The 14084-nt window shown below is 34.0% G+C and overlaps 1 protein-coding gene across 2 annotated transcripts; it reads left to right on the forward strand.

The window, feature by feature from the left end:
• Positions 1-1887: 1887 nt before the first annotated feature.
• LOC120778256 lies at positions 1888-2712 on the forward strand. 2 transcript variants are annotated; one of them, XM_040110025.1, is made up of 2 exons: positions 1888-2404; positions 2455-2712. In XM_040110025.1, exons 1-2 carry the CDS (start codon positions 2229-2231, stop codon positions 2579-2581), a joined length of 303 nt encoding a protein of 100 aa, XP_039965959.1. In that variant the 5' UTR covers positions 1888-2228; the 3' UTR covers positions 2582-2712. The 2 variants fall into 2 exon arrangements, with proteins under 2 accessions (XP_039965959.1, XP_039965960.1); XM_040110026.1 differs by having other exon boundaries at positions 1890-2404; positions 2470-2704.
• Positions 2713-14084: the final 11372 nt, after the last annotated feature.

Consider the following 14084-nt stretch of genomic DNA (forward strand, 5'->3'; position numbering starts at 1 on the left):
ATTTTGTGCTTATAAGACCTGGCCGGATAAATTCTTAATTGTCATTGCAAAAATCCTTATTATTTTTGGTAATGAAATACATACATATATTTTAAGCGATCAAAATAGTGATGGAGATTTTATTGGAACAACAATAGACAGCTATCTTACATCAAGAATCTAGCACAGGTCAAATTGCCTTTTTATTTCAGTAAAGGTGAATTTATTTGGAATATATTTTGCTATACATATAATGTTAAGTATGTACATACATATGTATGTATGTATCATATTAAGTTACACAAAATTTTTTCAAGCGACTAAAATTTCCTAGTGGGATATTTTCGTCTACTCTTGAAAGCCTAAAAGTATGCAGCGACAGTTGAATCGGAAGCAACATGGAAATTGAGCGTTTTAATAATTTATTTAAAACTACATAACTGTATACACATATAATATCTAAATAACAGCTAACTATATTTTGTATATGATGTTCCACTAGAAAACGGAACAGAAAAATATGCTTCGAATAACCTCAATTTAGCTTCGACTTAGGGATGAGGATTGGGTGTAAGGTTTTTTAATGTACTTAATTGAATATGCCTATGTTCGGCTGGGAACTATTGCCTTTTCGAATTCTATTTAGACTTCGAAAATTAGTTAGTTTTTATCCTATATTAAGAATATACTTCACATTTCACATACCACAAAGAAAACGACTATTAGAAAAGCCAAGGTGTTGAGCTAAGAATTCAATCGTTCACATTCTAATTGAAACTTTTCAGTTTTTAGCATATTTTCTGAGGTCAGTAATTCTAAAAAATGGCTTATGGCGATTCAAGAGTGAAACATCTGAATCTGGCTTACTTTTCAGAACTTAAATTTTAACACCATGCAATATGGTACATAGCTTGATGAATAGCTTAACGAGTTGCTAAAAGTAAATTCCTCCAGGATTACTTATATATTGTGACCAAAAAGCATCCGGAAATTGTAATTAATCCCCGGGTAAATGATATTTCAAAAAATGTATTTTGCTCAGTGGGTAGGACTGTCCTTAATTACTAGGCCAAATATGATACAAAGGATAAAAATATCGAACAAAGAATTTGTGTCAAGTTTTATATTTCTAACCAAATTTCGTGTGTGATCCAGTTCTATCAAAAACACAAGCCTAAGAGTGGTACAAAGCCTTCAAAGCCAACGGTCAAGAGATCATTGAAGACACGCCCCGTTCTGGACGACTTTCGACCTCTTCAACTGATGAAAATGTTAAAAAAAATAAAGAATATGGAGTTTGAAAATCGTCAGGCAAGACGATTCTGGATCCAAATCTAGATCTTCTTCGAGATGGCAAGGGAGCTCTACATTTCTTGTCGAATGATATTGGTGGATATTTTAAGTATGAAACGCGTTCTTGCCCGATAAAGCTGAATTTTTTTTCAAAAGGGGTATCGTAAGCAGGTCTCTTTGCACACATGCTTGATCGTGCGTATTCCGATCCCAAATAAACTGTAAACTGTAACTACAACAATAAATTAAAGTTAGTTCTGATAAATATCTTCAATAAAATTTGGACTGAGTTGAGCAATCCTTTGCCATTCGCTTAATTCAGCAGTGGTTTAATACTCACTAAAAAGTCTACATTGGATATTTTTCGTGTGCTAGAAATTAAGGGAAATTTATAGGTTTATTTATAAGACGCCTATTAATGATTGACGGATTTTCTGAGAACCTTTTTTGTAATATCCTCGCAGGCTTTGTTTTTGTATTTCGAAAAACTTCTATCAGGATTTTTTTTATGTTTGGATCGAATACGGAAATAGGAAAAGGTTACTTTTTATAAGTCAAATCTATTACGTATATCTGAAATAAAAACTTCATACAGACATTGCTTGGAAATAGCTGTCAGTTTTGATTTATATCTTTGCCTGTGAATTAAATAAAAATTGTTGTTATAAATTTTGTAATTGAAAATTTTATAAGTTGTTTTTTACAATCTTGACTAAGTATTTTGAAACTACTAAGGCAGAATAAGGAAACTCGGAAAATATATAACTTGCAAGGCGGCGTCAAAGAACCAATATTCTCATAAAATTCGAAAAGCAAAAAAAAAAAACACAAGAGAACAACAGATTGAGGATCGCTAGTGAAGAAATCAAGAAAGCGCCAAATCTTTCACAGCCTAAGTATTGCTAAAAAAGTATCAAGTTTTTAGCACACTTGCAATACTCAAACGACGCCCAACGATGTCCAACGGCGCTCTGCCAAAGATCAAGACATCCAAATCATCGCTGAAGAGCAGCGAATGTCGCGAAGAGGCGAAAGTACAAAACTCCAATAGCGAATTCTCATTTGAGCTGAAACCGAAACCGAAATTGACTTGCATACCGGAAAATTGTAGTCAATTCTTTAGCGATTTGCGGTGAGTTGAGCGTTGCCGATTAAGTACCAGCTTTTGACTGATCACTGTAGTGAACCATTTTGCAGAAAAACACAATCGCTGAATGTGTCCAAGAAGACGGAGGTGCCGGAGAAATCGTGGTCCGTTTTGTTTATCGGCTCGAAGAGTAATCTGCATGCCAAAAATCTCATTATGTAAATGCGACGCATGGGAATGGAGATGTCATACACCCAAACAAGCTTTGACTAACTCACTTGTTGCGGAGGAGTTCTCTGCGTGAACTCTGGAAGCTAATGAAAATATTTTTCCTTTCAAAAATTATCGCTTGTGATAAGATGCAAAATTAATAAAAAAATGATTTAGCAGATTTCACAGAAATCTTCGGACTAGTGTTTTAAATAGAATAGAGCACACAACTTTTTTAAAGTTAAAAATATTGATTAGTGAACGTTCGCGTTTTCTTGTAGCTACCTTCGTGTATTACACAATTATCTTCAAATTTGGAAGATTTGACCTCAAATAATAAGAAAAATTAGCTAGCTTTCGATCTGTAGGTAGGAGTGCAGCTCTATCGGGCTCAATAAGCACTTGATCTCTACTCAAACTTTTTTTAGGAGTTGTCGCTGGAAGAGTCCCGATAAGTGACGATATCTTTCGAAAATTTCTCACTTAAGTTCGGTTAACATATAACCATTAGAAATTAATCGTAATTACATATAAGCCCATGGAACTACCGCCAGGAAAAATTATATTTTTATTCCACATATAGTTTTGATATTCCTTATTGACACATGTTGTATATTTACACAGAACATAGTATTATAGTTGACGAGTCGAACTTCTAAACATGGCATTCGCGGATCTTCCAGCTCTCTTTATTCATTTAGATTATAAGCGACAAGCACTGCTGCATAGAAGATAATAAACTTGACAGTCCTTACTAAGAAACGCATTTTCGCCCGTTTTGCTGAATTGACTTTCTGGAGATTCTAAAGTAGTATCGTTAGAGCTGCTACAATTCCTCTGGCATTAATTTTTTATAATTAACAAAAAGTTTGATAAATTGTGTAGATATTTTTAAAAATGCCGAAAATTATACATACTTGACATTTCTACAGCTTACTGATATGAAAATGAATAAAAATTCTTGAGAAAATTCTTGAGAGCGACATCTATGGAGAAATGTATCATTAAGGAAAAATAATATATGCTTTCTAGAACCAAGTTTTCAGATCTTCTAATTGAAGGTTTAAAAGATGCAAGGAAGGAGTGTGAAATTTACGTAATTATTACGTATGCCGTAGTACAACGGAATTTAAACTTAATTTTTACATAAACAAAGAAGGAATGAAAAGTAATTCCAAAAAACACCGGTGAGTAGTATCCGATCAAAATTTTTTTGTGGATATTTTCTAAGAAAGCCTGAATTCTTGTTTATATTGTCTGTTCCTACAGTCTTTTCTATCGAGTGCCAATATGAATTTTCTGTACTTCCTATCAGTCGTTTTGCACATGACTTTTGCAGTTTTCACCCAGGTACAGCATCTTTGGCAATCTCGTCTACTGTTTCATTGCCCTCGATGCTTTGTGGGCTGGCACCCAGTAGAAGTGAAGCTGCAACACTTTCCACCGCTGCCCTGCCTTTCAACATATTATACTTCTGGCCGATATGCGATACTACGTTACTGCCTTGATTGTTGCTTGGCTGTCTACGTAGATGCTGACTCTGGAATTGCTTGCAGGTGCATTAGATGCCAGATTCGCAGCCTTCGAAATAGCAAATATACTATAGTGGTCCGACAACTTCAAAGGCTAACTCTGGACAGTATATTCACGTAACAACTTCATCGTCCATTTTCGAGCCATCCGTATGGATATTCAGAGTGTTGCGCGTAGCTAACATACCTTTACGCCACCCACCTTTTTTTATGTTTGCTTTGAACCTTCTTTCCCGGTTGAAAAGTGTGATCATTAGTCGGCGTTTACCCAACTGAGTTATGTCTGAAGGTTCTATATGTAAGTTCTCCTGAAGCCAGTAGTCGTCCCGCCGATTTTGATGCACAGTTTTCAGCGAAGAGGTTTATAGGTGGCAGTTTTAGTACCAGTTCAAGAGCCGCCCTTAGAATTATTCTTATAGCTCCCGTTATGCACAGCAGCAGCGAGCCTCTGAGTCCTACACACAAAATATATTATGTTTGCCACGATGTTTGTAACACCCAGAAGAAAAGAAATAAGAGAAATAGCCATGTCCGTATACTTATATAGAGCATCAGTTTTTGAAATTTCGGTCAGGTATTTTGCACCCGTTATTTTTTCACTAAGAAGCAGCTCAAATGTCTGATGTGCAGATATATGCACATTAAAAAATATCATATATGTACATACATAGGTAGCTGTTAGGCCAGTTGAACGATCGGAATAAAGTGCTTGTATGGAAATGTGCCATGGGTTATTGCTTAAGATAATGATGCTATTTTCGAAGAAACTGTTCAGATCGAGCCGCTTTGGCATACAAACTGACCGATCAAAGTTTTTGCAAGGAATCTTTTGGTTTTGTGAAGGGCTTCGAAGCAACAGAAGTTAACGTTTCTTCTTACTTTAGCTGAATCTCACTCACTTTTTTGAAGCATGCGTCAAATCTACCACGTTAATAACCAAAGACGATCACTCTTGTTAAAATAGATCTTACAAAATATTTTTAACATAAGTATAATACTAAGTATATATTTACTAAATTCACAACAACAAAAGTATTATTCGACTGCACGGCAGATGTAAGTTATTCAAAATAGCAGTAGAAGCTCATATCAACTTCATTAAACAAATTGCACGTACTTGTGTATATGAATGTACACTGTATGTACATTTCTGTTTATGTATGTATATACATTAAAGTGAAAATTTTAAATTAATGGCACCCAAAGGTTAATAGATATATTTCTCAACAGCAAATAAATCAATATGATTTATGTTAAGTTTTGCGACAAAAAAATATTTCTATATACATACATATGTACATATGAGTATGGTACATTAGTAATAGATGGTATCCGGCATCGCTATACTCAAACATAAGTATGCAAAACAAATATTTATATATGTATGTAGTATGTGCATAGCCAAAGTAGTAGATGTGATAACAGATCGCATTGCAAGCTTTGTTGAAAAAAAATAAAGCCTATAAAATTTAGCCTCTGTTTTTATTTTTTTTTTGCAATTTTCTGTTTGGTTTTCTCATTCTACTGAACGGTGTACCCCAGAATGCTTAAGAAAACAAATATGAATGTAGAACATACTTCCACGTAGGTATGAATTCATATATGCAGGTATATATGAACATTAGAGTGATTCAAAAAAAAAAATTGTTTTTTTTCGTTTGGTACTCGGAAAAATAGGTTCCTAGACACCTCTAAGAAAGCCTCTCCAAATATGAGTTTTTAATTGTAACGGGAAGGTCCTCCTACATACAGTTTTCTATTTTTTCTTATTATCAGATAGAAAAATTCATATCTCGCTTCCAATTACTTGAAAAAATGTCTTGTTCCCCAGATTTTGTTGGAAATTGAATGCTCTACAAAAAAGGTCTATTAAGATCTTTTCGTAAACCCAAACTTTTAAAAGATATTAACAGTTAAAATTTGATTATTTTTTGGAAAATTTTTTATTTATTATGAATTTTATAACTCAATGAAAAAAAATTATTATGAACGATGAAACTCACAGTTTTGTGGGAAATTTACTGCTCTTTAAAAATGATTATATGATTTTTCGATTAAGTTAAGCGTTTACGAGATATTCATCGTCAAACATCAATGCATATTAAGGTGGATCAAAAAAAAATTTTTTTTTTCGTTTGATACTCTGAAAAATAGATTCCTAGACACCTCTAAGAAAGCCTCTCCAAAAATCTATTCATAATAATTTTTTTTCATTGAGTTATAAAATTCATAATAAATAAAAAATTTTCCCAAAAATAATCAAACTTTAACTGTTAATATCTTTTAAACGTTTGAGTTTACGAAAAAATCATAATAGACCTTTTTTGTAGTGCATTAAATTTCCTATAAAATCTAAGGAACAATATATTTTTTTAAGTAGTTGGAAGCGAGATATAAATTTTTCTATCTGATAATAAGAAAAAATAGAAAACTGCATGTAGGAGGACCTTCCCGTTACAATTAAAAACTCATGTTTGGAGAGGCTTTCTTAGAGGTGTCTAGGAACCTAGTTTTCCGAGTACCAAACGAAAAAAAAAATTTTTTTTTTTGAATCACTCTAATGTACATACATATATAGAGAATATACAAATATATATATCTAAGCATTTGATCTGGAGCGAAAAATTTGTTTAGACATAATTGTGAATTTGTGTCTGAGTATGTTCGGGTCTTACCACAGCCAGCACATGTGCACAATATGAGTTCGCATAATATACCATAAATATACATAGACTTACATATATTCATGCATATGTATTTATATATATGTATATAAAATCGATATTCGCATACTTGTTGAAATAGTATTTGAACCGGAGAAAACAAAAGTATTCCATGTGGGGTTGAATTTTTATAAAAATTTGAAATATTTATGCGATAAACTTTTTTTGATGATATTTTATAGCTTTTGGTCAAATAGCAAATTAAGCGTGCCCGGAAAGTACAGATGTACTTATATGTACATACATATGTACATATGTATATTCACAAGAGTATGTAAGAATATTTATACCTGATGATCGAATATTAACCGGATTGCTAAAAAAGTTTTTGCAAAAGATTCAAGTCTTTTTGTACGACTGTATTATTGCCATCCCTATTACCCAAAACAAGAATCAAAACGTATTGAGTCGATCCATAAGAGATGATAAGATCCTCAGCTATCACTTTGATATCAGTAGCACGATTTCCAAACACTGCTTCTTCAACTTTTTCGATATTATCGTCATTCATAGAGGTGGATCGACGACTCACAAGTTTTCGAAGACTTCACGACCTTCTTAGAATGCTTTGTGCGACTTGTTTTCATGATGAAGTAGACTCCTCAAAACACTACTCCAACATTTTCAACGATTTCGTGATTTCAGTGGAAATTGATTCTTTTTATACCAAATGAGTTGGCTTCTATTCGCTTTGGTCTATAAATCTAAAATCAACCGTTCAAGGTTATGCGTGCTCCATCGTTTGCTGAGAACCATGATCAAAATACCGAACTCTAACTAAAAATCTATGCGAAACGCGAATAATAGATATGATGAACCCTTGTTAAGCTATACGTCCTAACTCCTAACACGTGAAAGGCTATCGATCCTCTTTTCACTGATATTTTCCAAAATTTGGATATCCTTCTTAGCATCGACCTTTTAACCCAACCTAACCTAACTTACTATTTCATGAATCAAATTCTACGATATACAATTTTTTTTAAATAACCATTATCTCCATTGAGTCCGAAAATCCACGAATATTAATACGATGTTACTCCATGAATTTAATAATGACTTTCGTTATTTCACCTTGAACCTAAAACAAATATTTACTTTTTTATTATGCAATATTTCATAGAGTGGAATTAGTCATCGGTGTACTTTTTATTCATAAATATTCATATGTTCTACTTGTTCTCGAACCCATTTCATAAATTCAGCACATTATGGAAGCTGTGAAAAGACTTCGTTTATCACCACGCTTGTTATAAATTGTGCAGAATAAGTCATCCAAACCCCAAATGGCCTTTTTCGATGCCAAACAAAACTTCTAATACAATATCATGTGATACGCGCATGTGTTGGTGGTTTCGCGCAATTTTCTGCCAATTCGTCATCTCAACTATGATTCATGGAATTGCAAATCAACGCTTTATTATTCAAAATTTGACAGAAAACGATTTTGCTTACGAACACCTTGTTTTTTATGCAATTGTGTTTACATAATTAGCTACCATTTCGGTTGAAAAAATTTGACTCTATCAACCCATGCGTAATATCATTACGCACGCACATGAATATAATGAGGTATAATCAGGCTTCTGGGTAAACCGTTATAGTTGTAGGGCTGGAAACGTGAGTAACCGTTTTGCAAGATGCGGTAATCGACTCGTGTGGAGCCTGGGATCAAAGCTAAAAGAGAAAAAGCTTCAGCGGAGCCATTCCGACATATTCGGTTTAAGGGTTCGCTTAAGTCTATCGCAGCCTGTGTTCACCAGAGGTGCGACTGCGGGATTTTACGATGCTTGTTACTCTTTATTAAAGCTCGGAAAATACTTTTGAGACATGTTTGTTCAGATCGGAGCTATGTAAATAGTATAATACGTATAGCAAAACCTTTTCTATAAGAATTCTGATTATATTCATATATCGTCGATTTGAACGGATTTTTATGAGAACTATATACATATATGCTATCGCAGTGTGATCTGAACAACTTACAAAGGAGTCATTGACCCAATAAAAGGTAAAGAAAAGAGTAATAGACCTAAATGTAAATGAACGCCTTTGACTTTGCCAAAGGTAAACAAAGTTTGTTGTCCAAGTTAATAGCAAATAACCTCTGAATTGGCTAAAAGGGAGATGTAAGGAAAAGGTCATTGACCTTATAAGATGAAAACAAAACGTTCATTGACCTAAAAGTAAAAAAAGGAGAAACTGGTTATTACTCGGAACCTTCGAGTACTAGTATTGAATTGCAGCGGAGTTTTAATGGTTGGTATCATGTCAAAATTTATCGGTTACATGGGCTTTCTCGGGTAAAAAATACCCTTTTTCAACAAATTTTTTCACATATAAAAAATGAAATATTTCATTAAAATTTTTTACTGTTACAAACATAAACTATTTACAAAGAGATTCTGACATTTTTGGAAAAGAATATTTTAAAATCGCCCATTGCGACGCCCTTTTCGGTGACCCCACGGAAAAAAGATGAGCCCGCGTTGGGAGGATAACTACTTACATGAACATCTAAAGTGAAAAAATTCGTGTTTTAGTTAAAATCATACCTTAGAACTTAAACGAAGGAAAAAAAACTGAAAATTGGATTTTTGGAAGACGTTTTTTTAAAAAATTTAAAATTTCAGTGAAATTTTCGTGAAAAAAAAATTTTCGTATAATGTTTTAAGAGTTGTATATCAAAGACCTGTGAAAATTTCATGAAGATGGGTTGAGTAGTTCTCGAGAAATCTTGCCAACCGACTTCAAAAACACAGAGACTAGAAAAACGCGTTCAAAGACGGCGCACTTAGCCTAGCTTGCCTCGGGCACACAAGTTTTCAAGGCTGTATCTCCGAAACTATTACTCGGATTGAATTTAGGTCAATATTCTAGAGGTGTTGCAGAATTAGAAACAGAAAAAAAAAGATTTTTGGAAACTTGTAAACTCATGTAACCCCTTAAACCAAGTTAGTAAGAAAGAAATCTCAATAATACTGGCAACAATTGGTTCTTACTATCCTCCAGCAACTACTTTTAAACTTTATTGCTGTTTATTTGGTTATAAAAAAAAATATATATATATAAAATTTATTGAAAAATTGAATGCTACTTGAATATCTTAATTGGAAAATGCAGAATATAAGCCTCTTAGATCTAGTTAATTGCATCCTTATATCAGCGTCTTGATCTGGAATATCGACTTGCTTGCTTCAGTGATTTTTAGTTCTCTTGAAAACTATTAACCGGAAATTATGTTTCATGAAGAAATATATAATATTTTCTTCCTTCGAAAGAATTATTGGTGAACATGTGTTCTTTACAACTTTATTGATGTGAAATTGCTATTACACATTTTTTTCCTATATAAATAAAAATTAAGTCACCAAAAGTTGTACCGCCTACACAACCTTAATCAAAATTTAATTGCTACTCAAAAATATTTTCTTAGCCGAAGGTATGTATGCTATATGAACTAAAAAATAAAACATATTAAATAATAAAAAAGTAAAAGCTTTCGCGCACGAAATACTGTGAGTAATTTTCTTTACAAATATTTGCAATACACACAGAGTTGCACTTTGCTGGAATGCAATGCGGAAATATCGCTTTAGTTTTAAATTTAGCGCTCGCCTAGCACTATCCACCGGTAGCTAGCTACCACAAATTTATATTTATATACATACCTACATACACTGATATTTGTATATACATAGACGCATGCACTTGAGTATATTAGCCAAATATAAGTGGATGCCTTTGGTAATGATAAGATAGCATCAGATGATATCAGCACGAGCACAAGACTTGCTGGCGGGCTGCTTCGCCTTGCCTTTTACTATAAAATTGTAACATGACTTTCGCATGTAAGTATGTTGTCCCCATATAATGTATTTATGTATGTAGGAACATATATATGTATGTATAATTATATTTATATTTATAACTTAAAAATTCTGTCGCAATTTTCAGGAATTAAACGCGAAGAAAAAAGTAGGAAATTCTAAAATCAATATAGTACGTACAATGTGGGATCTGGCTTACTTTTTGGACCGATTTACGCTTTTTCGAAATTGAACTACAATGGGTGTCGCATCTTAGAAGCGGTAAATATGAAAGAACCCAAAGGAATTTAATATTATTAGAACCACATCAGACAATAACTCTTTCTGGATTGTATTAAGAATCTGTTCATACTGAGTCAAAGTATAATGAGTATAAGTATCAAATATTTATAAGATAAGATAAGATAAATAGATGAGAATTGAACTGCGACCTTAGATCTATTATACTTTCTCCTAAGTCACAATCAACCCCAGCAAATTGATAAAGTCATTATTTAAATCTGCTAAGGTTGGAGTTGTTGCCAATACCTCTCTCTGCCAACACCTTCTTCCTTGTGGAGCAGCTCCTTTATGGCATGAGGACCCCCGCAATGAAGGGTTTAGGTTCTACCATGTTAGTGGATGCTGCGGAGTGGGCGGGCTTATCAGCCATTTCATTCCCGGCTATACCTTTGTGACCGGGCACCCAGATGAGGTGCACTTGGTTACGTTCCGCTAGACTATCCTCCTGTACCAGTAGCGATTTGATCTCATAGGCATAGATTGCTTTAAGTGCCGCGTGGCTGTCGCTAAGTATGGTTTTACGTTCGTTGCGATAGTTGCGTTGAAGGTTTAACTCTACACACCGACATATGGTAAAGACTTCTGCTTGAAAAATGACCGGAAAACTTCCTCTAGGTATGGAAAGTTTGGTGCGTGGTCCTGCAATTGCTGTACCACTTGATTGTACTACCCCAAGCAATAGCTCGAGAGTGGAATCCTTTCATTCGGTCTTGCTGCTAAGGGTAAGCTTGAACTTTTAGGCGAACTTTAGCCTTTTGGTAATTCTGTCCCATTGGAGAAGAGCTAGATAAGATTATACAACTTAATTCTTTCCCGGCATGGAGATGTATGCAAGTTGTTGTATTTGGCCGTGTGGGTCCTCTCTACTTCTCTACTCTTCTTTTAAAAAACAATAACATTTCTAACTACCCTTGTATACATGTAGCGATTTTATTTTTATGTTGAAAGGTCAAAGGTGCACACCAAATGATAGGACTAGTCATCGCGACAGATTTCATTGAAGGAAAATAGTTAATTATTTGCGACGCCAACATTGTTATGTGTGAACAATTAAAACTTCTGAATGTCAAAGGGTTCAAATAAAACTTTATTAGCTCAAAAAATATACAATTCTAGAAGCATATATCTATGTAAAACTGTATATACATATGTACATATATATAAGAGAACACGTGTGGAACGCCTCAGTTCTTAATTGAATTATTGAAAGAAATCAGGTCAAGCGAGGAAGGAGCAAATGATAGAAAGTGAAAGATTGATAAATGAGCAATGAGTGCAAATAAATTGTATACTTCATAAAATCTCACGTCTTAATATTTCAAAATGTGAATGAAACTTAACACATTTTGACCTGCGATCGGCGTATGTACATATGTACATATGATAGTAGTGTGACATCGCACGGTATCGTAAACGGAGGCTAGCCGTTGTATTCTTATCTTGCTTAATTATTGAAATTGCTTTCAAATTTCAATTGCCGGCAACGAGCTAATTTTTTGCTCGACTTTCAATTGCCAGATGCTGTACACGTTTATACAACAATGATGTCATCATAGCGCAAATATGTTCGTATGTAAGCGGTGGGCAATAAGAAAAAGTAAAATTGAAATAAAACACTATGTAAACATATAATTTATTTACAAGTGCTTGTAGGCCTCAAAAGTCATATTCAGAATGAACAAACTTAAAGTGTTTGCAAATATTAGATTTCGATTTCATATATGTATTTGTGTGATAATCTTGGGACGATTCGCTGAATCAAATTTTCGTCATAAATGTTGCTTATATTTTTCTGGGTGATGATAAATTTTTGTTGATATTACGAGAGCATACAATTATGCATTTTAAATATGATTTACAATTAGGAATGGATGTTAAAAAAATATAAAAATGTGGTTTCTAATAATATATTGGTCCCAAAACACTATTTGGAAGAGATTGGCTTAGATTTCAAAACCACTTCGTACAGTATTTTTTAAATAATTTCGAGCAGTTGAGCTTTTTATCATTACCTAATAATTAGAACGAACGCCGAGTGACAAGCGGCAGATAAATAACTTTTTCAATTGCTATCTGAACTTGTTTGAGAACTCAACTTTTATAGATGACACACTACACTCAATACTAGATGTGTGTTCGATACCGCAACAGTTCTCAGACAGATAGTCTTGATATTCCCATGTACGAGTATATACCATACATATAATAGTATAAGAATATTTCCGCAAAGCAGATAGAAAATAGAATGTATATGGAATCCGAATAACAAGTGATTTTTTAGAGGTGTTATTTACAATGAGATAATATTTTTTCGGCGTGGTCTTTTTAACAGTTGTTACTTGATATACAGGAACACATATGCTTAGTTTGAATTGTCATTTTATAATTAACGGACTTAATGCAAAGTTTTTCCAAAATAATGACACGACGCAACCCTCGCTTTTCCAATATTGGGTCGACATAATCGCCCAGCAGAGTTGGTGATTCGAACAACCATGGAACGGACAGTGCGCAAAAAATATGCTATTGATGCTGTGAAACAGAGTATTGAAGAAAACCCGATTCAGCACATTCGTCATCAGGCGCAACAATTGGGAACTATGACCATTGACTTTGTGGAAGATTTCGCGGGAGTATCTTCATTTGTGGTTTTACAAAATCCGACTGGTGTAAAAATTGAGGCCATCACGTCTGTGTCCAAAACGAAATGGCCGCCGATCCAGTTTTTCACAAGAAAATATTGCCCTGAAACTCATTTTTCGTTGGATGGGGCGCCATTAAACAAAACTGTGGAATGTGAAATGATGATGATCCACAAGCCATGATTAAAGACTTTTTCGTGCCTTAATTGTAAGATGCTGCTGTGAACGACATTTGGTTTCAACAAGATGGTTTCATACAAGGTGGGTTCAAAAGTAAACAGGACTTAAAAAAAAAAACAGTTTTTTCGGCAAAATCAATTTATTTTATTCAAAATACTTAGTCTCCTTCTGCTCCAATACAGCTTTTTGTACGGTCCAAAAGCATTTCGATCGAGTGTTTTAGCTCGTTGGCCTGTATGGCCGCCAGTATGCCGGTGCAAGCCTTTTGAATGGCTTCTACGTCCCATAACGCTTTCCTTTCATGGGCAAATGCATTTTTCCGAAAA

Source organism: Bactrocera tryoni, chromosome 5, assembly GCF_016617805.1.
Source record: "Bactrocera tryoni isolate S06 chromosome 5, CSIRO_BtryS06_freeze2, whole genome shotgun sequence".
NCBI classification, from domain to species: Eukaryota; Metazoa; Arthropoda; class Insecta; order Diptera; family Tephritidae; genus Bactrocera; species Bactrocera tryoni.